The 27,845-nt window shown below is 40.5% G+C and overlaps 1 protein-coding gene across 1 annotated transcript in view; it reads right to left on the bottom strand.

Annotated features, from left to right (window-relative positions):
- Positions 1 to 27,137, bottom strand: part of MANBA (mannosidase beta) — a 125,701-nt gene extending 98,564 nt beyond the window's left edge. Inside the window, exons 1-5 of the mRNA XM_005899815.2 lie at positions 26,886 to 27,137; positions 15,773 to 15,867; positions 13,095 to 13,200; positions 10,941 to 11,111; positions 6,034 to 6,157 (exon numbers count right to left, since the gene is read on the bottom strand). Of these exons, the coding sequence (XP_005899877.2) occupies positions 6,034 to 6,157; positions 10,941 to 11,111; positions 13,095 to 13,200; positions 15,773 to 15,867; positions 26,886 to 27,062 (673 nt within the window). The 5' untranslated portion in view covers positions 27,063 to 27,137. The remainder of the gene's footprint in view (positions 1 to 6,033; positions 6,158 to 10,940; positions 11,112 to 13,094; positions 13,201 to 15,772; positions 15,868 to 26,885) is intronic.
- Between the last annotated feature and the right edge of the window lie 708 nt (positions 27,138 to 27,845).

The raw sequence follows: 27,845 nt of genomic DNA, 5'->3' as shown, positions 1-27,845 counted from the left end.
CCATGTCGCAACTAAGACCCGATACAGCCAAATAAATATAACTATATATATATATATACTTAAAAGTCTAAAATGCGCCAGCTCCTTTTACACTCCCATGTAGTACACTTTTTTGTCAAGATGTGGTCAGGGGAAAAAAGCTTTATTGCGTTGTCTAAGAGAAAATAAAAAGAAAACAAGTCATGGAAGTAGAAAAATAGGAAGATGGCTGAATTACCTTAATTCAAACAGACAGAGGAATCTAGTGACAGTCCATGGGTCGCAAAGAGTCAGACATGACTGAGCAACTGAACACACACACAAATGCGTCTATAACTACCAGAAAGACACTCTCAGAACTACACCTTAAGCCTTGCTTTAACTGATTGTAATTAAGCCTCAAGTATCAATATCTTCATTTAATCATGCATCTAGCTTCAAAAAACCTGAGTTCTTCCACACATATGCCCTCACTAGGTTATAATGAGTGCTGTAATTTACAAACATGGGGAAAAACCTGTGAAATGTTAGAGGCAGAGGAAACGTGGTGATCTACTAGTCACTTTGTAGACGTGGTAGCTGAGGCCTTGACTGCAGAATTAGCTCCAAGTCCCTCAGCCAGTGGACAGGACGAGGGCCCAGGGTTCCTGACCCCAGTGCTCTCCATCTTGCATGCCTCTCCCACAGAGGTGCCTATTAAAGAGAAGCACGCTAGCACGCACACACGGAATGGAAGTGAACAATGAGGAGGAACAAAAGCAAATGTGCTTTTTGCCCTTCTGTGTCCTAAGTCCTAATAGTAAATATGCGACATGTGAAAAAAAGCACTTCAAGGGTGTACAATAGAATGTTAGCCTCTTAATGTGAGAGTCTTTGTAAAAAAAAGAAAAAGAAAAAACACTGAAATCTACAAACATAAAGAATGTGTCTGACCCTCCACCAAATGCATAATTACATGGTGCCCAGATCCTCTATTTGTCAGAATACCATCTTTGTAATCTAAACTACATGACAAAGGCATGACACTGGTTATGTGGGCATTTCTGCCGAACAGTGGAAATATACTTCTTGAATAATTACTGTCTGTGAATCTTGACAGGCACTATACATTATACGACAAACACAAAGAGCAAAAATGTTGGGTCTACCCAAAGAAACAAAATATACCCAAAAGGTCAGGGTTAAGAATACAGGATGGCATCTGGGAGGGTTAAGAACCAGTAGGGACATGGAAGCACACTCAGGTTAGCATGGGATGGATCTGCCAACGTTGGTAGATTGCTTATGTAAAATGAAAAACACGCTTAATCTCACTGAGGGGGAAGCTCTTCAAAGATGGCTGCATTCATTAGCCCTGCTGGCTCCTCCCAGCTCCTCTCTCTACCTGTGAGCTGCAGCTTGCGTCTTTCACAGGTGATGCAGAGCTGCAGGGAACAGGTAGTCTTGTGCACCTGAAGGAACAGCAATGACAACAAGCCTCAGAATGTTTAAATTCAGACATAGGATATTTTCCCATCCTTCTGCTGGAATTACAGGACAGACTTCAGTAGCTGCTTTTCAAAGAGCTGTATAGCTTGTATTACCCAAAAAGCAGGCTTGCGTAGTTACAATAGTTGTTTTCCCCTTCTTTGCCAAGCAGCAAGATCTCCTTGCCTACTCAGCAGGACAAAATCCTCAAAGATGAAATCAAGACAAAACAGGCACAAAGCAACATCTTCCCCCACCCCAACACCAAACCAGGATAAACTGGTAAGTTCTAGAGAAGAAAAAAAGCTGACTTACACAACAATAATCAGAGGAGGTTATTCAACAACCTACCTACCCATAAATATATTTTCAAGGCTGAATACTGTCATTTTATGGGTAATGAAAAGTGATTCAAAATGAACGCAAGAAAACGCATGCTTGCATTCAAAAATGTATGCAATAAACAAGGCACTAAGCAAGACTGACGGGTTTCTCAGGTTGCTCAGTGGTAAAGAATTCACTTGCCAATTCAGGAGATGTGGGTTTGATCCCTGGGTCAGAAAGATTCACTGGAAAAGGAAATGGCAACCCACGCCAGTATTATTGCCTGAGAAATCCCATGGACAGGGGAGCTTGGCAGGCTATATAGCCCATGGGGTGGCAAAGAGTGGGACACAACTTATGGACTAAAGGACAGCAGAGCAAGATGGACAAATCTTTGCTACACTGTAATATTATATGCTCTGTAGAAAGCTGTAAGCAAAGGGCAGCAATGACCTTCAATACAGGCCTCTGTTAGGCAGACTAGAGCCTAGCTAGGAGCTGGGCCCACTCCTCCAATGCAAAGGCTAGGTCTGCAAGAATGAAGAGATGGGGTGCGTTAGGCTGAGGCAACAAGTAAATGTGGATAGGGTCAGGAAGACAGTGTCTCTGAGGAATGGAAGTGCCCAAGCAGAGGTCAAAGACCCAGAGCTCACCTTAGCTCAAGAGGAAGATTTACATGTGGCAAAAAACATCTCTGCACTATTTTTTTCTAACTGTGGTAACAAAAGATTAAACAATGAAGTGTTTCATGAGAACATTATATATTTGGACTTAAAATGTCTATGTAACCTTATGCAAAGTTCATAAAAGTAAACAACCATCCCTCCCTAATAAATTTTAGGGCCTAATATGAACAATTTACATCAGATTACAAATATGAGATGATCAATATATGAATATATGTCTCTGTCTCTCTCACACACACATATATGCATTCAAATAAATATTTTCTAATAAACTTTTAAAGAAAATCATATCAATACATCAGTATCTCTTAAAACCTAAATAAGAGTCTAAGAGACAATGAGAGCAACTCTTGTTTCCCTTTGACCTCAGTGTTTTTTTCAAATACAAATTTGTTTTTATTACCTTAAACATTAAGAATACTTGAAAATCATTTAGGAAGCCGAGGGAAATCAAACAAATGACTAAAGGATATTGAAAAGTGCACTATGATAAAAAGTTAAGAATGTAGAAGGAGACAAATATATATATGTGTATATATATATATGTGTATATATATATAAAGAAAATTAATTAATAAAAATTTCAAGTTAATTTTTAAAGTCTAATAGCTTTTTTCTGTCATACTTTATATAATTAAATTGGAGAACTATGGTTGGTCATTTGATCTTTAGGGGTAAGCACACTAATTTTAAATAAAGAAATAAATTGAATATTTGGAAAAGCAAAAAGTTATTTTCTTCTAACCGCAACAGGCAGAAAGCAGAAAGTGCCACAAAGTCAAAGTAGTTTAGCCTTTCATAATAAATTGACTGAAATTACTAGATATTAGATTAGTTTATTTGCTTTCTTCCTTTATTATAGAGACAATCATTATAAGCTCAATATATACATTTATAAGAATTAAATGCAAACTAACTGTAGTATTAGTATACAGAGATTAGCCACTGCTTGCATTAATTTTGATTAACCTCATTTCACACTTCAATTTTAAAAATGAATATGGTATTTGATTTAAATAAAAATAATGTGTATCTACTTTAGATTCTGAATTACTCCTGTTAAAAAATGTTTGGTAACTCTCACAACCCTGCTTTAAAGTGTGTACAAAATAAATGAAAAAGTATCCAAAATATATTAGTTTATTCTCATTTTCTATTGATTTCAAATGATGATTTCTATCTTTGCAAATACAAACTGAAAAAAAAAATTCTGGGAAAACTCCTAAAGGAAGTTTCTCTCCTAATGCTTTGTAAGTTTATGCTTCCGTTTTCTCTATTACATCAAGCAACCAAATTGAAATCTATTAAATTTATCAAAAATATAAGAATTACTGATTAATATGCATAGGACACATCTTCTGAACTAGAAACATATTTTTCTCTTTTTTAAGTACAAAATATATTGTGGTCATAAGACATCAAAAATGTACTTGATGTGGATAATTAATTAATTACAGTGAGTCTAAATTAAATTTTAAGCATCACTTAAATTGATTTAATTCAAGTAAAATTCATCCTAGTCACTAATGGCTAATAAACTGAACCTTAATGACTCACAATCAGAAAGAAATATTTAGGTTCATATTCAAGCTTTTAAATTAAACTAGAGCAGTGCTCGGAGAAGGCAATGGCACCCCACTCCAGTACTCTTGCCTGGAAAATCCCACGGACGGAGGAGCCTGGTGGGCTACAGTCCATGGGGTCACTACAAGTTGGACACGACTGAGTGACTTCACTTTCACTTTTCACTTTCATGCATTGGAGGAGAAAATGGCAACCCACTCCAGAATTCTTGCCTGGAGAATCCCAGGGATGGGGGAGCCTGGTGGGCTGCCGTCTACGGGGTCGCACAGAGTCGGACACGACTGAAGTGACTTGGCAGCAGCAGCAGAGCAGTGCTACTCAAATTTTTTCAGATATCAGAATACCAGAACTCAGAGCACTTTTTCTAACCACCCAAACGCTGATTAAACTTTAAACTATTGAATAAATAACTTTTGGGGAAATCAGGCCCCTCTCTTACAGTAGGTTTTATTATATATACCTGAGAAAAATTATGGATGGGGGTCGGGGAGAATGAACCATTATGTATTTGATTTTATAGCAAGGCTCAGTTTGGGTTGAGTCTCTGAAGAACAGTTTGAGAAACACTAAACTAGAAAGCTCTAAATAGCCACATTTATATGTGCAATTTACATCAGGGCCTTTAATGCCTTTTTAACATTTAAAAATGCCAGCAGCACCTAATAGCCTCCTCAATTATCAACCATCTCTGATGTGCTTTCATCTTCTGCCTTCAGAAAACACAGATTTGGCTCCATGTGGAGCAATCTAGGGTCAACGGGCCCTAAAGACACCAGAATTCTTGTATGGACGCATCACATCCTTGCATATAAACGACGTCTAGTTAGGCCTGCAGTGAACTGGACTGAGCATCATGAGCTACCATTTAAAATCCCATTTGCCGCCACCTTCACCCTGACTTCTCTAACTTCTCAAATCTTCTGATCTCTGAATTTCCAAATTACTGGGGTTGCCATCCCGAAGACTGCAACACAATCTAATTTGGTTTGATAATTGCTTATCTCTCCCCTCCACACCACAACCAACTTGCAGTTCTTTTCTAAGCCAAACATACACAGCGCTGAACAAAGAGCTCAACAAATATTTGACCAGCACTCAACCAATTTGTTGACACCTGTGAGATTTCTGAGGGTTTTTTCAATGCTGTTTCCAAAACAAAAAGCAGTGTTCTTTACTGTACCTGAGTTTCTTTAATGCCTTGTTTGCTTTCCAGTTTACTTTCAACTCTTAACGAGGCTGGTATGTCATGGCCTTCAGAGGACAAAATGTGCAGTGATAGAAAGTCAGCCCAGTGATTTAAGCAAACCAAGAACTCAGCACCATGGAGTTCTGAAAGTGACTACAGGGGCAGCAAAAAGGAGTGCAAGCCAGCAGACCCACTCTTTTAAGAAAGAATACATAGCTAGGAAAACAGAGTTCCTTCCTTCATTCTTTCCTTCCCTCCTCACCTCCCTCTCTCCTTCCTTTCTTTCTTCCTCTCATTTTTTTTTTATTTTGCAGAATATATTAAAAGGTAGCTACCCACCCACCTACTTACCTGCTTTATATTGGGTTGGCCACAAAAGTTCATTTGGGTTTTTCCATGGAAAATAAATTTTCATGACAGATCAGTTTGGACATATTTTTCACTTTTCTAAACTTAATGCACCGTAAAAATTTTTTAAAAGTAAGTCTCTGAAAAGTACTCTTGTCCCTCATTAACCACAACAGATTGGTTCCAGGACCTGCTGGAGGTACCAAAATCCACTGATGCTCAAAGTCAGCCCTCCGTATCTGCAGTTCTGAATCATGGATTCAACAGACCTTAGATCATGCAGGACTGTAATATTCATTAAAACAAACTCATTAAAACATATGAGTGGACCTGCACAGTTCAAACCCATGTTGTTCAAGGTCAACTGTATATTTGCATATATTCAAATTATAAAGCCAATGTTTATAATACAGAGGAGGCTCAGAAAAGAAAAACAAAAAATCACAGCTCTTAGCTTACCGTAGATGGGGGTAAACATGAAGTAGTTCAGATGACAAACATTATAGGCTTCAATTCTAACATCTTTCCAGATGCCCTGGGTAGGAAAAGAAGGTCCCCAGTCCCAACCAAAGGAACACTGCATCTGTAATTTCAAGGGAAAAAAAGAAGATAGACTCTAATTACCATGAGACTTAAACATTATGAAAAACCTTTTCCTTTAAAATAGTACGTATGTGTATATTGGTTTGCCAGGGCTGCCGTAACAAAATACCACAAACTGGGTGCCTTAAACAACAGAAATTAAGTTTTGCACATTTCTAGGGGTGAGGAAGTACAAGATCAAGGTGCTGGTAGGTTTGGCTTCCTGGGCTTGCAGACGGCTGCCTTCTCACAGTGCCCTTAGCAGCCTCCTCTGTGACCACACACATACACCCTTAATGTCCAAATTTCCTCTTCTGATAAGCACATCAATGATATGGTGTGTGTTAGTTGCTCAGTTGTGTCCGACTCTTTGCAACCCCACGGATTGTAGCCCACCAGGCTTCTCTGTCCATGGCAAGAATTCTGGAGTGGATTGCCATTCCCTTCTCTAGAGGAACTTCCCAACCCAGGGATCAAACCCTGGTCTCCTGCATGGCAGGCAGATTCTCTACTGTTTGAGCTTCAGGGAATGATACTGGATTAGGACTAATCCTAATGGTCTCATTTAACTTAATCACCTCTTTAAAGTTCTCACTTCCAAACAGGGAGACATTTTGAACTTATTGAGGGTCAGCATTTCAATATATAAATTTGGGGGGTAGGGGCACAGAATTAAGTCCATGATAGTGTGTGTATCCCATTCATGGCATCTAAAATGACCCACAATGCACAGCTCCTGGTATTCACACCCTAGTGTAACCCCTTCCCTTGAGTATGACATGACCTAATGAATCACTTTTAACCAGCAGAATACAGCAGCGATGAGAGCATGTCCAAAAGTAGGTTATAAAAGACTGTACCTTCTGTCTGAGGTGCTCACTCAGCTCTCTCTTGGCCAAGAGGGAAATTGGCTGCCATGCTGCGAGGCAGTTCTGGAAAAGGCCCACATGAGTGAGCCTGGAGGCCGATCTCAGGCCCACCAGTAAGCACATGGTGGAGCTTAGGCAGGCCTCACCCAGGCTTAAAGTGACTGCAGCCCTGGTCCAGAGTTCGTCAGTAACCTCATGAGTGACCTTGAGCCAGAAGTACCCAGCTAAGACACACCTGCATTCCTGACAGAAACTGTGATAACAAATCTTGTTTTAAGCTGATAAATTTTGGAATAATTGTTACATAGCAATAGATAACTTAATACAATAACTAATCGATCAACCTAGGCAACATAGTTAAATTTGGTAGAAAACTTCCAAGACTATAAAATCTAATTATTTACATTTATCCTTCAAAAGCATATTACACTGAAGTAACACAATAGATACTCTTCAAATTTCTTCAAAATATCTCTGAACCTACTATTCAGTTCAGTTCAGTTCAGTCACTCAGTCATGTCTGACTCTTTGTGATCCCATGGACTGCAGCATGCCAGGTCTCCCTGTCCATCACCGACTCCCGGAGCTTACTCAAACTCATGTCCGTCAAGTCGGTGATGCCATCCAACCATCTCATCCTCTGTCGTCCCCTTCTCCTCCTGCCCCCAATCCCTCCCAGCATCAGGGTCTTTTCAAATGAGTCAGCTCTTTGCATCAGGTGGCCAAAGTATTGGAGTCTCAGCTTCAACATCAGTCCTTCCAATGAACACCCAGGACTGATCTCCTTCAGAATGGACTGGTTGAATCTCCTTGCAGTCCAAGGGACTCTCAAGAGTCTTCTCCAACACCACAGTTCAAAAGCATCAATTCTTCGGCACTCAGCCTTCTTCACAGTCCAACTTTCACATCCATACATGACCACTGGAAAAACCATAGCCTTGACTAGACAGACCTTTGTTGGCAAAGTAATGTCTCTGCTTTTTGATATGCTGTCTAGGTTAGTCATAACTTTCCTTCTAACTATAAAAAATGAGGAAACATACTGAAAGATAAAAATATACATAAACAGACAAGAAACTCTGGCTAGACTTGCAAACCCCTATTTCCTCCAGGATGAATTCAGAAGTCCTAGGTTATGAACTTATATCCCAGAAATAATAAGTTCAGAATTTACACACCTATTGCAATTACCCTTCAATTAAAAATAAATAAATCTTTGAAAGTAGAAAAAAACAAAATAGCAAGAAAAATGAAAAAAAAAAAAAAAAAAGCCCTCAACATTCAAAAACTAAAATCATGGCATTCAGTCTCATCACTTCATTAAAAAAAAAAAAAAAGACTTCGGACCCTGACACAGGTAACCAGAGGAGAATTTTTCTAACTTCCATTTCATAAAAGAAAAGAAAAAAATTTCCAAAACACAGTCAATTAAAATGTGTGAGGCTGAGTTAAGCTTTTAAAAGAGAACAAGCACCAGAGGAAGTACTGAGATCTTCTTGAAGGGTGCACTTGCAGAACAGAGCCTAAGGATCTGGCCACATTGTTCTCATTTAAGCATTTGATATTATTTCCTAAGTTCTGTACTTATCTGTAACAGAGAAAATTCAGTTTCCATTACAGAGAAAAACAAAGAACTAAAACCACTTCACAGCATCTGTATCCGCATAAAATCAGGACTTAACGATCTCATGTTCAGAATGAAGACCATCTTGGGGATAGTTACTGCAGGGTTTTTAAGTTCAGATATGTAATTATTTTATTAGGGATAGAGAGAAGGAGGAGGGCAAAAATATTTAACATCTTATAAGGCAGATTATTTTCCCCAGCAAGGGTTACAAATCACTCTAATTTATATAATCTCTCCAAATAAAAGTTTTCACTTATTCAAAAATATGTGTGCAGTGCTCTCTCTGTTTCGCCCTGGGAGTATATTAACATACCAGACAGAAACCGTCCTTCTGCTTGCAGCACTCACAGTATATAGCAAGAGATTCAGGCACTGAACAAATAGTCACAAAGGAAAATAAAGGAAACAAATTGAACAAATAGTCATAAAGGAAATAGCCAGGGAACATATAATGGTGTCAAGACAAGTTCCCCCGAATAATAGTGACTTTTAAATAGAGACTTGAAAGGTGAGTACCACTTGCCCAGGGTGTTTAGGGGAGAGGGAGTGAAGGCATGCTTTCAGAAGGAACAGCATGGATGAAGGCCTCAAGATGCTAGAGAACATGGTGCGTTCCAGGAAATGAAAACAGTGGGAAGAGACGAGCAGAAGACCAGAACAGTGGGCGCATGGGCCAAACTTAGCTAAGAACTTTGGACTTTAGCCTAAAAGCAATGATAAACTGTTGAAGAGTTTCAAGGGGGCTTGGGGGGGGTGGTGCCGCAATGATTTTTATCTAAAAGGAACACTCTGGTTGTTCCTTGGGCAAATTAATTGGAGTGAGGCAAACGAGGTCATTGGGTACCAGTTGTGCAACCAGAGCAATACTTGATGCAAGAAATGGTAACAGATGGAACCCAAGTGTGGGAGTAGAGATGAAGCATGAGCAGACTCAGTAACTACTAAAAAGGTAACATCTGCATCATCAAAAGGACTTCTGAATCTCTTTTTAAAAAGAGACAGGGAGGTATCAAAAATAACTCTGAGGTTTCTGGCTTGAGCAACTGCTGCAAATGGTACTCCATTCAGTGAGACAGAGAGCCCTGGGAGCAGGGTTCAGATCCCAGGTGCAGTGTTGGACACAATGAGCTTTAGGCTCCCGTGGATCTATATACAATGGAATATTAGTCAGCCTTAAAAAAGGAAGGAAATTCTAGGATGCGCTACAACATAGATGAAACTTGAAGACATTATATTGATATCTGAGTATGATATGACCCAATGAATCACTTTTAACTCACAGAATAGAGCAGTGATGAGAGCACGTCCAAAATTAGGTTATAAAAGATTGTTTAAGTGAACTAAGTCAGTCACAAATAGACAAATATTGTATGATTCTACTGGTATGAGGTATCTAGAGGATTAAAACTCCTAGAATTTGAAAGATGGTGGTTGCCAGGGGCTGAGAGTTGGGGGAAAGTGGGGAGTTGTTTTTTTAATGAGTACAGAGTTTGTTTTGCAAGATGAAACAGTTCTGGAGACTGATTTCACACAATCTGAATATAATTAATATTACTGCATGTACACCTAAAAGAATTAAGATGGTAAATTTTGTGTTATGTGTATTTTACCACAATTAAACTTTTTTAAAATAAAATTAAAAACTAAGTGTGACATAATATACTAATTCATCCCTGTATTAGTCATCTAGATTGAGAACAGACTCAAAGGAAATAATCACCTGTGGCTTTGTTATCTTTTGTTAGATGTTATGAGAACCTCGCAGGAAAATATTGCACATCAACAAATGCATTAACAGGTGCAGAAGGCTAGTAACAACTATTGCTCATAAATATGAACCCTACAGTCTGAGGTAAAGCTTGATAAGCTTAAGTGCTTTTAAAAAAAATTGAAAAGAGGAATTCCCTGGCAGTCCAGTAGTTAGGATTCTGGCCTTCCACTGCAGGGGGCATGGGTTTGATCGCTGGTCAGGACACAAAGATCCTGCAAGCCTCGTGGCAGAGCCAAAATAAAAACTGTAAAGGTGCATTATCAGTCACCTATCTTTCTTCTTTGTCCAATGTTATCTAAGTTCTTAGGTACTCCTAAAGAAGGGAACCTAGAAAGAAAAGTTCTCCTCAAAAATTCATATAACGTTTGGTTCTTATTTCTAATTTTCACTATAAATCCCACTAAGGGCAGGAGAGAGATGCCCATCTTCTGAAATACAACTGGAGTCTTCAAACAAGCATTTCATATACCATCATCCCATCCTTAAGGCTAACGCCCCTCCACTGTGAGAGCCTTACCTTACGAATAAAGTTGACATGACATTCGCCATCCTGCACAGGTGGAGGGCAGTTGGGGGGCACCCAGTAGGCAGTGTGACGTTCGCTCCTCTGGTTCGCATATACCACTGGTGACTGGAAACGCACCTCAATGATGTTCACTGCTTTGACCGTATGTGTAATATCAAAGCTCTAAATTAAACACAAAGAACAAATATGAAAGCATCCTCATGTATAAAATTTTAGACACAGGCAGAATGTATGAAAGATGCATAAAGTAATTGAAATCTTTAGGTCTAGCCTTTTTGCTGAAGAAAGAACTTCTCCAAGATAGTATAACTTCGTTCAGTTCAGTTGCTCAGTCATGTCTGACTCTTTGTGACCCCATGGACTGCAGCATGCCAGGCCTCCCTGTCCATCACCAACTCCCGGAGCTTACTCAAACTCATGTCCGTCAAGTCGGTGATGCCATCCAACCATCTCATCCTCTGTCGTCCCCTTCTCCTCCTGCCCCCAATCCCTCCCAGCATCAGGGTCTTTTCAAATGAGTCAACTCTTCGCATGAGGTGGCCAAAGTACTGGAGTTTCAGCTTCAGCATCAGTCCTTCCAATGAACACCCATCCTTTAGAATGGACTGGTTGGATCTCCTTGCAGTCCAAGGAACTCTCAAGAGTCTTCTCCAACACCACAGTTCAAAAGCATCAATTCTTCGGCGCTCAGCTTTCTTCACAGTCCAACTCTCATATCCATACATGACCACTGGAAAAACCATAGCCTTGACTAGATGGACCTTTGTTGGCAAAGTAATGTCTCTGCTTTTTAATATACTGTCTATGTTGGTCATAGCTTTTCTGCCAAGGAGCAAGTGTCTTTTAATTTCATGGCTACAATCACCATCTGCAGTGATTTTTGAGCCCAAGAAAATAAAGTCTGACACTGTTTCCACTGTTTCCCCATCTATTTGCCATGAAGTGATGGGACCGGATGCTATGATCTTCGTTTTCTGAATGTTGAGCTTTAAGCCAACTTTTTCACTCTCCACTTTCACTTTCATCAAGAGGCTCTTTAGTTCCTCTCCACTTTCTGCCATAAGGGTGGTGTCATCTGCATACCTGAGGTTACTGATATTTCTCCCAGCAATCTTGATTCCACCTTGTGCTGCATCCAGCCTGGCATTTCACATGATGTAATCTGCATATAAGCTAAATCAGCAGGGTGACAATATACAGCCTTGACATACTCCTTTGCCAATTTGGCACCAGTCTGTTGTTCCATGTCTAGTTCTAACTGTTGCTTCTTGACCTGCACACAGATCTTTCAGGAGGCAGGTAAGGTGGTCTGGTATTCCCATCTCTTGAAGAATTTTCCACAGTTTATTGTGATCCACACAGTCAAAGGCTTTGATGTAGTCAATAAAGCAGAAGTAGATGTTTCTCTGGAACTCTCTTGCTTTTTCTATGATCCAGCTGAGGTCGGCAATTTGACTGCTGGTTCCTCTGCCTTTTCTAAATCCAGCTTGTATAACTTAGTTGCCAACTTTTAGTTATAACTGATCACATTCTCCTACCCAAACATAGATTTCTAGGTTTTCTCCTACTATTTTTACTGAGAGATGATGGTCCTAGGCCAACAGTGCAAACAGAGACTGTGTTTAGTCCTGGAAAGTCTGCTCTTGCTATTTACATATGGCTTTGAATTGCCAAGTATTTCCTAGATACCTCATAGTAACCTGACCCTCTGGTATGCATAGCATGTAGTTTCTAAGTCATAAGTTATTTTTGTTTTGAAAAGTCTACCCTTAACAGGGAAGGGAGATCAGGATACAATCTCTTCAGGTAACACTTTCAGAAAGGAAGAAATACTTCCTTTTAAAAATGGCTTGTCAGCTGTCATTTCCCTTGAAACTCTGGATTCCAAACAACAGAGAAGGGAACAGCATTTTCCAACATTTCCTATGTGCCAAAAACTAAACCAATCATTTCATACAATTAACTCATTAAATCCTCACAATAATTTTATAGGGCTTGAGTGTCTTCATCATTCAACAAATACGGCAACTGAGAGATAAAGTAACTTACCCATTGCATCAAAGGACTTGTTCTCGCTGCTCGTGATAACAATGCACACAAATACAAACAGTGGTTCTTTTTAACCTGATGTCATTATGTACTTACGTATCTTCTGAACATGTTGTCTGTTTTGCCAATGGGAACACTGTTGAGCAGGACTACTGCAACTGTATCGATACCCTCAAAAACCAAATTTACTTTACTCCATGTGCTAAAAAAAGAGATTTTTAAAACAAGATGAATAAAACATTAACTTAGATAACTAGTCTTTTTTTATTAAGAATGAAAGGAATAAGTATTTCAGAGAAAATATACATTCTTGGAAGGCAATTTTCAATAAAATTTTCAGAAATACTGCTTTAATACATTTTTATGTTGAGTCATCCAGTTTAACTTTCTTGATAATATTTCAATCATTATCAAATCATGACCATGACTTCTAATTTCCATGCATTGACTTTTCCCCTAGAGCTTCACAAAGTTCTTATTTGAATCAAGTTCAATATTGATAACAGACACAAAACATTTTCACAAACTATTACATTTACTGACAGTAAGAGAACATATTAACCAACTAGCAAGTATCTATGAGTAAATATTATGTGCCCAGTACTCTGCTAAGCCTTACAGAGAACTAAAACAGTCTCTGAATTTAAGGAATCTGAAATCTGTTTAGCATTCAAGCCTAAAACACAGGAAACAAAGAGAAAGTTTTCAATCTCTTCTACTTTGTGATATAGTCTTGATGAACAGACTACAAGTGATATCAGAGTTTATTATAAGGAAGGACTTCAGAAGGAAACAAGAGTTTAAAGAACAAAATAAATAAAATGTGGTATATCCATACAATAAAATAGTATTCAGCAATAAAAACAAATGAAGTACTGGTGGACATGACAACACAGAACTTGAACTTGAAAACATCATTATGCTAAGTGAAATTAGCCAGTCATAAAGGAGGTATATACTGTACAAATCCATTTCTTTCAGATTTCCAGAAGAGAAAAATGCATAGAGATAAAAAATAAATTAGCAGTTGCCTAGGGCTGGGAGAGGACTAGGGGGATGAGGATGCAGGAAGTGGTATGGGATTTGCAACAGTAAGCAGCATTTTCACAGACAAGCAGAGAAGGTTCAACTTGATCTGCCAATTAAAAGGAAGACACTCTCATTCTTAAGCGAGAATATCATGGTAAAATAAACATTTGGGGGCTTTCCTGGAGGTTGAGTGGTTAAGAATTCACCTAACTGGTTCAATCCCTGGTCCAGGAAGATCCCACATGCCTCGGGGCGACTAAGCCCATGTACCACAACTGCTGAAGCCCAGAGCCCATGATATGCAACAAAAGAAGCCATGGCAATGAGAAGCCTGCACATCGCAACTAGAGAGTAACTCCCACAGCAATAACGAAAGCCTGAGCACAGCAATAGAGACCCAAAGCAGCCAAAAAATAAAATAAATAAGAATTTGGAAGGGATGAATCTAATGTTTCTACATAAAGAAGACTAGAGAATACAAAGACAAAGCAAGAAATCTTAGTAGGTAGCACAGGCCTAATGCCAGGTATTAAGGCCTAGGCAAAGGTATAAAGGCCAGGTATAAAGGCCTAGGCAAAGATGGAAACTTAGAAATGAGGAGGCAGGGGCTGAATCAAGAGAAATGACAGGCAAAAATTAACAGGACTCAGAAACAGGCCAAATACAGGAAGATGAAGAAAAGATATGATAAGCCCAAAACTCCTTGGGCATGGGAGATTGGGAAGATATTATACTCAGAGAAACAATGAGATGGCTGGAATCTGATGCAAGCTTTAAGTCGGACAGTCAATTGGTTAACTAAATGTTGAGTCCAGGATGAAAGAGCACCCCCTATTGGAGATATTTTAAGTATTAGCTGGAAATAAGAGTCTGGAACACTGTAACTCCATGATATTGAGCACTATTTTCTGGCTTTATTTCTCTTTTAAGAAGCTAGTGATTAATTACACCCCACCCCCCAAAAAAGGTCATATTAAAAGGACAGAGGGTTTTTTTTTTTAATTTAACAATAATGGCGATAGATATTAATATAATTCGGTTGAAGCTTCCAAGGTGGCCCAGTGGTAAAGAATCTGTCTGCCAGTGCAGGAGACGCAGGTTCAGTCTATAGGTCAGGGAGATCCCCTGGAGTAGGAAATAGCAACTCACTCCAGTATTCTCGCCTGGAAAATTCCATGGACAGAGGAGCCTGGCAGGCTACAGTCCATGGTATTGCAAAGAGTCGGACATGACTGAGCAACTCAGCACATGCACATATAATTGGGTTACATTCTGCTACATAGGACATTACTGAAAACTATACCATATCTTTCCTCGTGTCCTCATGATATAATATAAGGCCAATACCATAGTTTCTGTGGCTGGTTAACACTATATCAAACAAATGATGTATATCTAAGACTATGTGACAATATTGTAAATATATACACGTTTGGATTACTGGGAGAGCAGGGAAAAGAAAAGGCGGATAAAAGAACTAAGTCTAGGTGATGCCATTATAACCACTGGAAAAAAATGACTGAATAAGAGATAATTCTGTGACTGATGATCAGCAGCACAATCCTCATACACAAATCAAAACATAAATCATATTTTCACTTTTATAGTTCAGGCTTTAGTATGACAATGTAACCTAAACAAACAAAAGATTACTGCAAACAGAAAAAGAAGAAAAGTTCAAATAATAATAATAATAAATGAATAAACAGACATAGATATAAATATAGATATATACACATGTGTACCTCATATCAGAGTGGAGTTTAAATTTCTTGATATAGGTCCAGTTATCCAAGGCTATCCATCTATAGTCAAGGTTATTAAATCTGTAGTAAGGATCCTGGTGATAAAAAATACAGTAGGTGATTAAATATGCAAAAATAATTAATTAAATAAACATGAAATAAACTAGTAATGATATTTATTTATTATCTAAAAATCAATTAACTCTTGGCCTAGGATTGCAAGCATTTCATACGCTGGCCCATCCCATCCTCAAGGCTAAAGCTCCATCTATTTAAGAGACCATTACCTTTCAAACAAAGTTGCCATGGCATTAGCATCCTAAAAATACTAAAAATATTTTTAAATGTAAAAGTCTAACAAAATACCTGAAATGAAAGCACGATGAGCTATAACTATTACAGTTTCATTAGGGCTTCCCTGTTGGCTCAGATGGCAAAGAATCTGCCTGCAGTGCCAGAGACCTGAATTCAATCCCTGGGTCAGGAAGATCCCTTGGAGGAGCGCATGGCAACCCACTCCAGTATTCTTACCTGGAGAATCCCACGGACAGAGGAGCCTGGTGGGCTACAGTCCATGGGGTTGCAAAGAGTCGGACATGACTAAGCGACTAGGACACACATAGTTTCATTATCAAAGAAATACGTGGAGATGTGGAAATGAAGATTGGGTTCCCCTATTAAAACCAAACACAGACCCTGCAAGATCACAGCAGAGAATGAACTTGCAATGGTGTGACGCCATCAGGCACTCACTGCTCTCTGGTTCTCACTTTGCATTTTGCTGCTACTATCCCAGCTGGCTTCCCTGGGGGGATGCTTCCTCTCTGTTGCCCAAAGATCAGCCAAACTCCCAGCTCCTTGTATTTACTCTGCATTTACAAAGTTATTTTTCACTCAGCTTTACTGTAAGTGTGTGCATGCCAGGTCGCTTCAGCCATATCCAAGTCTTTGCAACCCTATGCACTGTACCCCACTAGGCTCCTCTGTCCATGGGATTCTCCAGGCAAGAATACTGGAGTGAGCTGTCATGCCCTCCTCCAGGGGATCTTCCTGACCCAGAGATCGAACCCTTGTCTCTTACCTCTTATGTCTTCTGCATTGGCAGGTGGGTTCTTCACCACTAGCACCATCTGGGGAGCCCTCAGCTTTACTACGCTATGCTTAGTCGGTCAGTCATATCCGACTTTTTGTGACCCTATGGACTGTAGCCCATCAGGCTCCTCTGTCTATGGGGATTCCCCAGGCAAGAATACTGGTGTGGGTGGCTATGCCCTCCTCCAGGAGATCTTCCCAACCCAGGGGTCAAACCCAGGTCTTCCACACTGCAGGTGGATTCTTTACCATCTGAGCCACCAGGAAAGCCCAAGAACACTGGAGTGGGTCACGTATCCCTTCTCCAGGGGAACTTCCCGACCCAGGAATCAAATTAGGGTCTCCTGCATTGCAGATGGATTCTTTACCATCCAAGCCATCAGGGAAGCCCTCAGCTTTACTGCTGCTGCTGCTGCTAAGTCGCTTCAGTCGTGTCCAACTCTGTGCAACCCCAAAGACAACAGCCCACCAGGCTCCCCTGTCCCTGGGATTCTCCAGGCAAGAACACTGGAGTGGGTTGCCATTTCTTTCTCCTAAGTGAGCACAAAAAGTATTTCTCCAGAGAACAGAGCATAGATACTGTCAAACTTACAGACTTCATGTTTCCTGTACTAGCCTAGACCAGGTCTGCAAACTACAACCCACAGGCCTAATGCAGCTTGCTATCTGTTTTTGGGTGGCCAGTGAACTAAGAATGGACATGTATCAGTAAAGTTTTACAGGAGCACAGACAGGTCCATTCCTTTGTAAATTATATACAGCAGTTTTCACGCTATAACAGCAGAGCTGAGTAGACATGACAGAGACCAAATGACCCATGATGCCTAAAACAGTATTAATAATATCTCGCCCTTCATGAGCCTCTGCCTTAGATGACTGGCCTGCTGGCTGTTCACAGATGCTATTCTATCTAAGGGTCCAGCCCCAATTCCTCGTCCATAATACTTACGTCTTTCTTCCCCTTCTCATTTTCTACCCTTTACCTTCCTGATGAGGGCTCCCAGGCAGGAGGCAGAATGGTACAAGAAGCTTTTTAGTTCATCTGTCTGTGAACAACACCACAGCTACACAGGGGGACACCGGGCAGGCTCAGAGGGCTTCTCGCCTCTGACTGGGCCAGGGCCAAGGGTGATTTCCTCAGGAACTCCAAGTTGAGAGGGAAAAGCCAGCTTTATCTACGTTCCGCGGAGACAAGGGCTGCCCACTGACAACAGCCAGCTGGGCACCTGCCCAGGGCACAAAATGTAAGAGGGACTATAACATCACTGGGTGTGTATCAAGATGGAAAGAAAACATGTCAACCAGAAACTACTCCTGACTGGAAGAAACATTTTGATATCACAGGGGCGATCAGCAGTTAACCAGATTTAACAACAACCAATAATCACCAAACTGACTTTTAAGGTCTGGTTAACCTGTGAGCTTTTTATTCTGCTAAATGGGGGGCGTCAGGCCCAGCCCACTTGCTTCGTTTTCTTCTCTTCCCCCACACAAGGCGCCCAGCACTTTCCACTGAACTAATGTGAAGTAAATAGTTAAGGATACAGGTTTGAAGAGGCACCTAAATATAAGCCTACCCATGTGTCTCCACCCTGCCCTATTTATAACTCTACACTATGGACTCAATCCAATATAGTTAAAAATATCAGGAGAAAGAAGGTGTGAAGGCTAATGTAGTTGCAACACTTCAACCTGCTAAAGTTCAACCCGCTAACAACCTCAGGGATGGCTGACGAGGCACAAGACTGCTTCCTATCTCCCAGATCCTTGAAAGAATCAGCATGTTGAGCTCCAGGGGGTAATCATCTAAGATACATTTTTTCTAGAAAAGGAGAATTCAGATGTTAAATATTTCCTATTTCTTGAAAGAAGCAAATCTGGAAAGGCTACAGACTCAGTTCAGTTCAGTTCAGTTGCTCAGGTGTGTCCGACTCTTTGTGACCCCATGAACCGCAGCACCCCAGGCCTCCCTGTCCATCACCATCTCCCGGAGTCCACCCAAACCCATGTCCATTGAGTCGGTGATGCCATCCAGCCATGTCATCCTCTGTCGTCCCCTTCTCCTCCTGCCCGCAATCCTTCCCAGCATCAGGGTCTTTTCAAATGAGTCAGCTCTTCCCATCAGGTGGCCAAAGTATTGGAGTCTCAGCTTCAACATCAGTCCTTCCAATGAACACCCAGGACTGGTCTCCTTTAGGATGGACTGGTTGGATCTCCTTGCAGTCCAAGGGATTCTCAAGAGTCTTCTCCAACACCACAGTTCAAAAGCATCACTTCTTCAGTGCTCAGCTTTCTTTACAGTCCAACTCTCACATCCATACATGACCACTGGAAAAACCACAGCCTTGACTACACGAACCTTTGTTGGCAAAGTAATGTCTCTGCTTTTGAATATGCTATCTAGGTTGGTCATAACTTTCCTTCCAAGGAGTAAGTGTCTTTTAATTTCATGGCTTTGCAATCACCATCTGCAGTGATTTTGGAATCCAGAAAAATAAAGTCTGACACTGTTTCCCCATCTATTTCCCATGAAGTGAAGGGACCGGATGCCATGATCTTCGTTTTCTGAATGTTGAGCTTTAAGCCAACTTTTTCACTCTCCACTTTCACTTTCATCAAGAGGCTCTTTAGTTCCTCTTCACTTTCTGCCATAAGGGTGGTGTCATCTGCATATCTGAGGTTATTGATATTTCTCCCAGCAATCTTGATTCCAGCTTGTGCTTCCTCCAGCCCAGCATTTCTGATGTTGTACTCTGCATATAAGTTAAATAAGCAGGGTGACAATATATATAGCCTTAACGTACTCCTTTTCCTATTTGGAACCAGTTTGTTTTTCCATGTCCAGTTCTAACTGTTGCTTCATGACCTGCATATAGGTTTCTCAAGAGGCAGGTCAGGTGGTCTGGTATTCCCATCTCTTTCAGAATTTCCCACAGTTTATTGTGATCCATACAGTCAAAGGCTTTGTCATATAAAGCAGAAATAGATGTTTTTCTGGAACTCTCTTGCTTTTTCAATGATCCAGCAGATGTTGGCAATTTGATCTCTGTTTCCTCTGCCTTTTCTAAAACCAGCTTGAACATCTGGAAGTTCACGGTTCACATATTGCTGAAGCCTGGCTTGGAGAATTTTGAGCATTATTTTATTAACGTGTGAGATGAGTGCAATTGTGAGGTAGTTTGAGCATTCTTTGGCATTGTCTTTCTTTGGGATTAGAATGAAAATTGACCTTTTCCAGTCCTGTGGCCACTGATGAGGTTTCCAAAATTGGTGGCATATTCAGTGCGGCACTTTCATAGCATCATCTTTCAGGATTTGAAATAGCTCAACTGCAATTCCATCACGTCCACTAGCTTTGCTCGTAGTGATGCTTCCTAAGGCCCACTTGACTTCACATTCCAGAATGTCTGGCTCTAGGTGAGTGATCACACCATAGAGATTATCTTGGTCATGACGATCTTTTTTGTACAGTTCTTCTGTGTATTCTTGCCACCTCTTCTTAATATCTTCTGCTTCTGTTAGGTCCCTACCACTTCTGTCCTTTATTGTGCCCATCTTTGCATGAAATGTTCCCTTGGTATCTCCGATTTTCTTAAAGAGTTCTCTAGTCTTTCCCATTCTATTGTTTTCCTCTATTTCTTTGCATTGATCGCTGAGGAAGGCTTTCTTATCTCTCCTTGCCATTCTTTGGAACTCTGCATTGAAATGGGTATATCTTTTTTTTTTCTCCTTTGCTTTTCACTTCCCTTCTTTTCACAGCTATTTGTAAGGCCTCCTCAGACAGCCATTTTGCTTTTTTGCATTTCTTTTTCTTGGGGATAGTCTTGATTCCTGTCTCCTGTACAATGTCATGAACATCTCTCCATAGTTCATCAGGCACTCTGGCTACAGACTATATGATGACAGTTATATGATGTTCTGGAAAGGCAACGCTATGGAGACACTAAAAGCATCAGTGGCTACTAGAGATAAAGGAGGAGAGAAGGATGAACAGGTAGAGAACAGAGGATCTCTAGGGCAGTGAAACTATTCTGAATGATACTATGATGGTGGGCACACATCATTATATATTTGTCAAAATCCATAGAATGAATAATAATATAAACTACAGACTTCCAGGAATAAAAATGTGTCACAGTAAGGTCCATTGATGGTACAAATGTACCACTCTGACAGGAGGTGTTGGTAGTAGGGCAGCTGTTCATGTGTGGGGGACATATGGGAACTGTCTGTATTTTCCATTTAATTTTGCAGAGAACCTAAAATTGCTCCCCCTGCCAAAAAAATAAATAAAACCTATTAAAAAACTACTCTAAAGGCAAATACCTTACTCTCTCTAAAATAAAAGTTGTGGAGGCTCACATTACATTTATAATAGATACTGCATATGCTAAGCAACCAACTTAATTTTGTTCCGGAGTGGTCTGATCTCCTCTGCTCATATTAAAATTGTGAGTCTTGTTTGAAGCAAACAGCAGCTCAGCATTACCTCTGATGAGTAAGGACCCACATAAGTAATGAGTTGTTAAAACAAAGCCATGAACCCTAAAGACAGTAAGAGTATCACTTGTTGACCATTTACTTTATATTAGCCTCCAAGATAGTCACTCATTTACTCTAATCCTTATAACAAAGATGTGCAGTAAATACCATTTTATAGTGGAAAAAACTAAAGCTCCAAAGGGTGAAGTATCTTTCCTGAGGTCCCATGACAAAGCAGAAGTACATCCAGGGATGAAATAAACTTAGGCCAACACCAAAGTCTGCATTTTTTCAACTGAACTACAGGCTTCATTCCCATTTACCTACACTTTTATACCATCTGGTACCAGTCATTGTATCTGGTGCCTACTGTTTTTGGTAGTGTATGTGTATTTACAATATATCTTCAATATGTGCTTGTGTTCAGTTGCTCGGTCGTGTACAACTCTTCACAATCAATATAGTTTCTTATATTTTTAAGTGTAGATTTGAGTAGGAAAATCTTTATAATGGAGTCCATGCAGTAATTAAAAATTTTTGAAGATCTATATTTATAGTTATGACCAACCTAGACAGCATATTCAAAAGCAGAGACATTACTTTGCCAACAAAGGTCCGTCTAGTCAAGGCTATGGTTTTTCCTGTGGTCATGTATGGATGTGAGAGTTGGACTGTGAAGAAGGCTGAAGGCCGAAGAATTGATGCTTTTGAACTGTGGTGTTGGAGAAGACTCTTGAGAGTCCCTTGGACTGCAAGGAGATCCAACCAGTCCATTCTGAAGGAGATCAGCCCTGGGATTTCTTTGGAAGGAATGATGCGAAAGCTGAAACTCCAGTACTTTGGCCATCTCATGCGAAGAGTTGACTCATTGGAAAAGACTCTGATGCTGGGAGGGATTGGGGGCAGGAGGAGAAGGGGATGACAGAGGATGAGATGGCTGGATGGCATCATTGACTCGATGGACGTGAGTCTGAGTGAACTCCGGGAGTTGGTGATGGACAGGGAGGCCTGGCGTGCTGTGATTCATGGGGTCGCAAAGAGTCGGACACAACTGAGCGACTGAACTGAACTGAACTGAATAGATACAAACAGATGTTCATCATATATTTTAAATGAAGTAGCTTACAAAACCATCTCAGGGATTGACTTCATATTTTATATTTCTCTGAATCATTTTTGTACAATAAGTACTGAACATTTATTATTCTTTTAAAAAGAATTTTAAAGTAGAGAATAAGAAAATTGTATCAATATATCAATTGTATCAATCATCAACTCTGTGCATGATAAAAGTAATGTTTTATTATTGGACAAAAGAGAAACTGTCAAATCATGGGATACAAAAAATTGCTTAATTATTTGAAAAACTCAAATGGATCAAAATTTTAAATACAAACATACAAAAGAGGAAACATAAAAATACTAGAAGGAGAAACTACAGGTAAATATTTAATTAGGAGAGAGAAAATTACTTACAAAGCATAATACCAAGACAGAAACAATCATAAAAGAAAAAAGTTTATAAGATTTCAACAAATAAAACTTTAAAACATCTATATAATAAACTATATCATTAACACATGGAAAATTTTGAAAATATATAAAAGAGATCTAACAAATCTATATTTTAAAAGACAGTCAACAATAGATTAAAAAGTCAAAAATAGATTAAAAATAGGAATAAGTAATCCCGAATCACAAATAACATAAACATATAAAATTTTAAAAGACAGTCAATAATAGATTAAAAATAGTCAAAATAGATTAAAAATAGTCAAAAATAGATTAAAAATAGGAATAAGTAATCCCGAATCACAAATAACATAAACATATAAAAATGGTTAACCTCACTAAAAAGTAAATTGTTTCTATTTTTGATTTTTTTAATAATATTCAAATCTAGCACTTAAAATAAGCACTCTAATAAAGTCACGACAGGAGTGTAAAACTGGTACAATTTTTATGGAGAACAATTTAGATGTATATAGTAAAAGAAAAAAATGTATATTCTTTTGAATCAGCAATTACACTTCTAAAAATTTGTCTAAGAAAATAAGAATGTATACTAACTAAAATTTAGCTAAAAAATTTCCCCATCATTGCATAATAAAATCCAAAGTTTTTCTCAATGGCCTTCCTGCATGATCTACCCTAGAGGCCTACTTTTAACTTATCCACCTGCCCTCTCGGTCATAGGGTTACAGCCACACTTGCCTTTTGGCTATTTCTGGAGCTCACCAAGCATGTTCCTGCCTCAAGGCTTCTCCTCTCCCCACTGCCATCTTTTCTTCCTTTTTTTGCTGGAAATGCATTTTGGCTTAAAACTGATCTCCTCAGAAGATCTTTATCAAAATGGCTATCTTTAACCACTTTTTAAAAAATAGAATCTTTTCCAATCAGCCTTCATTCTCTCTTCTTTTAACCTGCTTTATTTTTTTTTTTCAGTATACCAGCTGTCACTATATTATCTATTAATATCTGTTTATTATTTATCTCCTCCACTAGAATGTCTATTGGGACAAAAACTGTCTTCTTCACCACTTGATTCTGAGAGCCAACTCCTGGTTAGGTTGATAAGAAGTCCAGGGTGCTCCAGGGGGAGAAAGGGGTCCAGAGTCCTGGAGAAGGAGAAAAGGGCCTGGGGCTCTCAAGGAGAAAAAGACAAACTTATTTTCTACATTGCTTTGTTTTAGTCAGTGTAACATGCTCAAGGACATGCTTCTCCTTAACAAGGTTTTCTGACTAACCTTGTTATCTCAAGACTTTGTGGGAGTGGGTCTGGTAAGACCTTTCTATTGTTAGTTCTAATCTTGTTAATTTAAGATATATATTGTGGGAGTGGGTGGTCTGAGGCTCTCTAGAAGATAGGGGTCTGGTTCTCAAGAAGGAGAAAAGGACATTTTTTTTCTTTAAGCCCAGAGCTGATGACTGAACAACAAAACAATTCATCTTGCTCAAGGATATGTTTTCCCTTAAACTCTGTACCAATGATTATATGACAACAATGTATCCTGCTTGAGGACTGTTTCTCCTTCTTGAGAACTTTCTGACTAATCCTGTCATCTTAAAAATGTGTATTATGGGAGTGGGTCTGGTAAGATCTTTCTATTGTTAGTTCTAATCTGTTATCTTAAAATGTATATTGTAGGAGTGGGTCTACAACCTTAAGACATTCTTTTGATTTACTGTAATGACCAAGTGAAAAAAGTATATTTTTTTACCTCCCTAAGACTAGCCAGTGGGGCACTCTCAGTCCCCTTCTGATGTTTATGTCAGAGGTTTTCTCTGTCCCTTTTTCACGTTAATAAAACTCTGCTACACAAAAGCTCTTGAGTGATCAAGCCTGGTCCCTGGTTCCGAAGCTAAATCTTCTTCGGAGATCATGAATCCATGGTTCACCATAAGCTATCAATTCCAAGCACCTAGAATAATGCTTGGAGGTACCAAATAAATATTTATGAGATAATTAGATGAATGACTTCAAGAAGATATGTTTCAAGTTCTCATGTAAACACCATATTTAGACCAGCATCTGCTCTAAGCTATAGAATATTTCCTGAGGTCAACACCAAGAATGGATGTTATAATAAAGCAGGTGGAATAACAACATCATATTACTCAACATGATACTTGATGTAGGTTATTATCAATAGTCCTGGAGTTCCCCAGTCGCCAAAAGCTCCCCATCTCTTATCTATCATTTAATACCTACATTTACCTTGTTGTTGTTTAGTCACTAAGTTGTGTCTGACTCCTTTGCCACCCCAAGGATTGCTGCTCACCAGGCTCCTCTGTCCATGGGATCCTCCAGGGAAGAAAACTGCAGTGGGTAGCCACTTCCTTCTCCAGGGGACCTTTCCAACCCAATGTCTCCTGCACTGTGGATGGATTCTTTACCACTGAGCCTTCAGGGAAGCCCACATCTACCTTATTGAAACTTAAAGTTTTCCTAAGAATTTATTAACAGATCTAACAGACATTGTAAATTGTTCCCATGAGGAAAAGTCAGTTGTTTCAGTCGATGAGCACATCATTCACTTTAACGAGTAACAAAATGTTTCTTGGTATGCAGCCCTGTAACATGGAACAGTATTCTGATTTACTACAGCCACTAGTGATTTCCCATTGCCTTAATCAGGAAAATGAGGCAGGAGAGACACTGCAATATAAACAAAAGCATCCTCACAGTATGGGTTAGTGAAGCCTTAGGGTCCATGTCATAAGCAGTGTGTTAACTAAAAATAGTTTAAATACTTAAGTTTGAGAATGACTTACTTAAAAAAAAATAAACAGGACCATGGTCAGTGTCATTTACATTTGTTTCTCTGAAAAAGAGCTAATGATACCAGATCAGAAATCTACATAACCTGTCAATTGTCCTGTCATTTAAGTAAACTTTGAACTATATTCCTGACAGTTAACTCCAGTGCTTTAAAAATACATGATTTTTCAAACCACCAGGGGAAGTGTCATACAATACAGAAGGCCATGAAGTCAGGCCAGGCTGATTTAGAATTCCATTTCTGTCACTCTAAATTGCTGTGTGATCTTGGGTACATTCTCTAACTTCTCTGGGCTCCATAATTCGTATCATCAATAAAATGCATATAAGAAGACTTATTCTTTAGAGTGGCAGAAACGGAATTCTAAACCAGCCTAGCCTGACTTCACAGCCTCCTATACTGTGTGACACTTACCCTGGAGTTTTTAGGAGGATCCGAACAATGTGTGCCAATCACTTATCAAGTACATCTTGTCCCAAGCAAAGCCATTAAAGATATGCAGCAGATGGAAGGAAAAAACAGTGGGAAGTGGCAGTCTGTTTGCAAACCTCTACCCACAGGCAGCCAAATAGGAAAACGTCCTCCATAACAAGTCTATAAACTGAAGCCTCTATTGGGACACACACACCACATCACATGCAGTGCAAGGAAACAGCATCTTTCTTCATATCCCAGCCTTAACGATTATTTAGCCTTCACACTAGCACTGACAATCCTAACCTTACACCTGCGCGTCTCTTCTCCTCAGCCTATGTGCTGCTGTATCAATTCCAAATCTGACCCTAAAAGCGAAAATGAAAAACTAAGGCATTATTGAATATAGTTAACATTTACTTGGGAAAACACTATCGTCCCCTGCAGTGTTCGGGTAGTTGAAACACTCATCCCCCGCCTTAGGCTCTGTCAGTGACATGTCCTTTCTAATCCACGCTTCAGCGGAGAACCATGGCAATAACACTGCCAGTATAACTGCCTGAAGCTCCGCTTTCCTGAGTTACTGCGGCCCCAGTGTGACGGTGGCTCAGTCTCCATCTAGCCCGGACCCCAGCAGTGCTCTTAGCCAAGAGCAGATACATTGCCTCGCCACCCTCCCCGCCACGTCCAACGCCCTGGAGACCACAAGAAGCAAAGCGGAAGTTAGTGCCAAACCCAGGAGAACACCGCAGGGCTCGGGGGCGGCCAGGCTGTTCCTGGGCCCTTCTCACCGTGCGAGGGACCTGGGCGCAGATTCCTGGCGGGGCGGCCGCACACAATACCTTGATGATCCTCTTGTTGAACAAGGCGCTGTGCACGCAACCGGGAACCGCCGCGGGCAGCTGCAGCGAACCGTTCCCGCTGTGGATCTTCCAGTTTCCCCGCAAACTGATGCTGACCACCTTGGTAGCGAAGCCCGCACCGCACGGCGCAAGCAGCAGGAGCAGGCGGAGGAGCATGGTGTTGCCCGGTACCCGCACAGGGCAAGAACCCGAGGGATGCGGTGTGCAGCGGAAGCCACGCTCGGCCTGAGCTCTGGCTGTCCCCGCCCCGGGGCCCGCCCCCGGTCCCGCCCACGCCCCCGATTCGCGGCCACGCCCCCAGGTCAGCTGAGCTAAAGGCACCTGGACGGATTCCCCAGCTCCGCGGGCGGGCTGGCAGCGCAGAGATCGCTCGGTTTGGCGGAAGCCTGCGGTCGTGAGTGCTGGAGCCGCTGCACCTGTGCTTCGCTCCGGGCTCGGATCGCTCTGGGCTCGGACTGCCGCGGTCTGCGTCCTCCTCTGGGCTTATTCCAACTGCTTCGGCGTGTGAACGGAAGGCGAGAGCCATGCACGGTAATTGGGACACACAAATCTCTGGGCGCAAAGTGGCGCACAGCCTCGGGGAGCTCAGGGACAGACAGTAGTGTGAGGAGAATACAGCCAGAGACGCTCCAAAGAACAGAAAACCAAGACACCCCATCACTTCAGTTTCCCCCAGTTTCCCCAGACCCTCGTCCGTGCTGCAGGCGTCTCCCCGGCACGGGTAACGCGCATCTTTTGCTGCTCTACAGGTTGGTCTCAAGAACAGTCTGCGCAGTAGACAAGTATAAATACTAAAGTACCTATTCGTAGGGTTGTTGTGAGAGCTGAGAAAATTCGTGTACAGCGTGCAACATAGGGCCCAGCCAGAGAAAACAAAGCACGTTGGCCTGATGTTCGTGGACTACAACCTTCTGTTTTGTAAAGTCACGCAGAGGAGGT

This window comes from Bos mutus, chromosome 6 (assembly GCF_027580195.1).
Source record: "Bos mutus isolate GX-2022 chromosome 6, NWIPB_WYAK_1.1, whole genome shotgun sequence".
Lineage (NCBI taxonomy): Eukaryota > Metazoa > Chordata > Mammalia > Artiodactyla > Bovidae > Bos > Bos mutus.
Note: the sequence above shows the minus strand (reverse complement) of the source record. Positions and strands in the feature narration are given on the sequence as shown.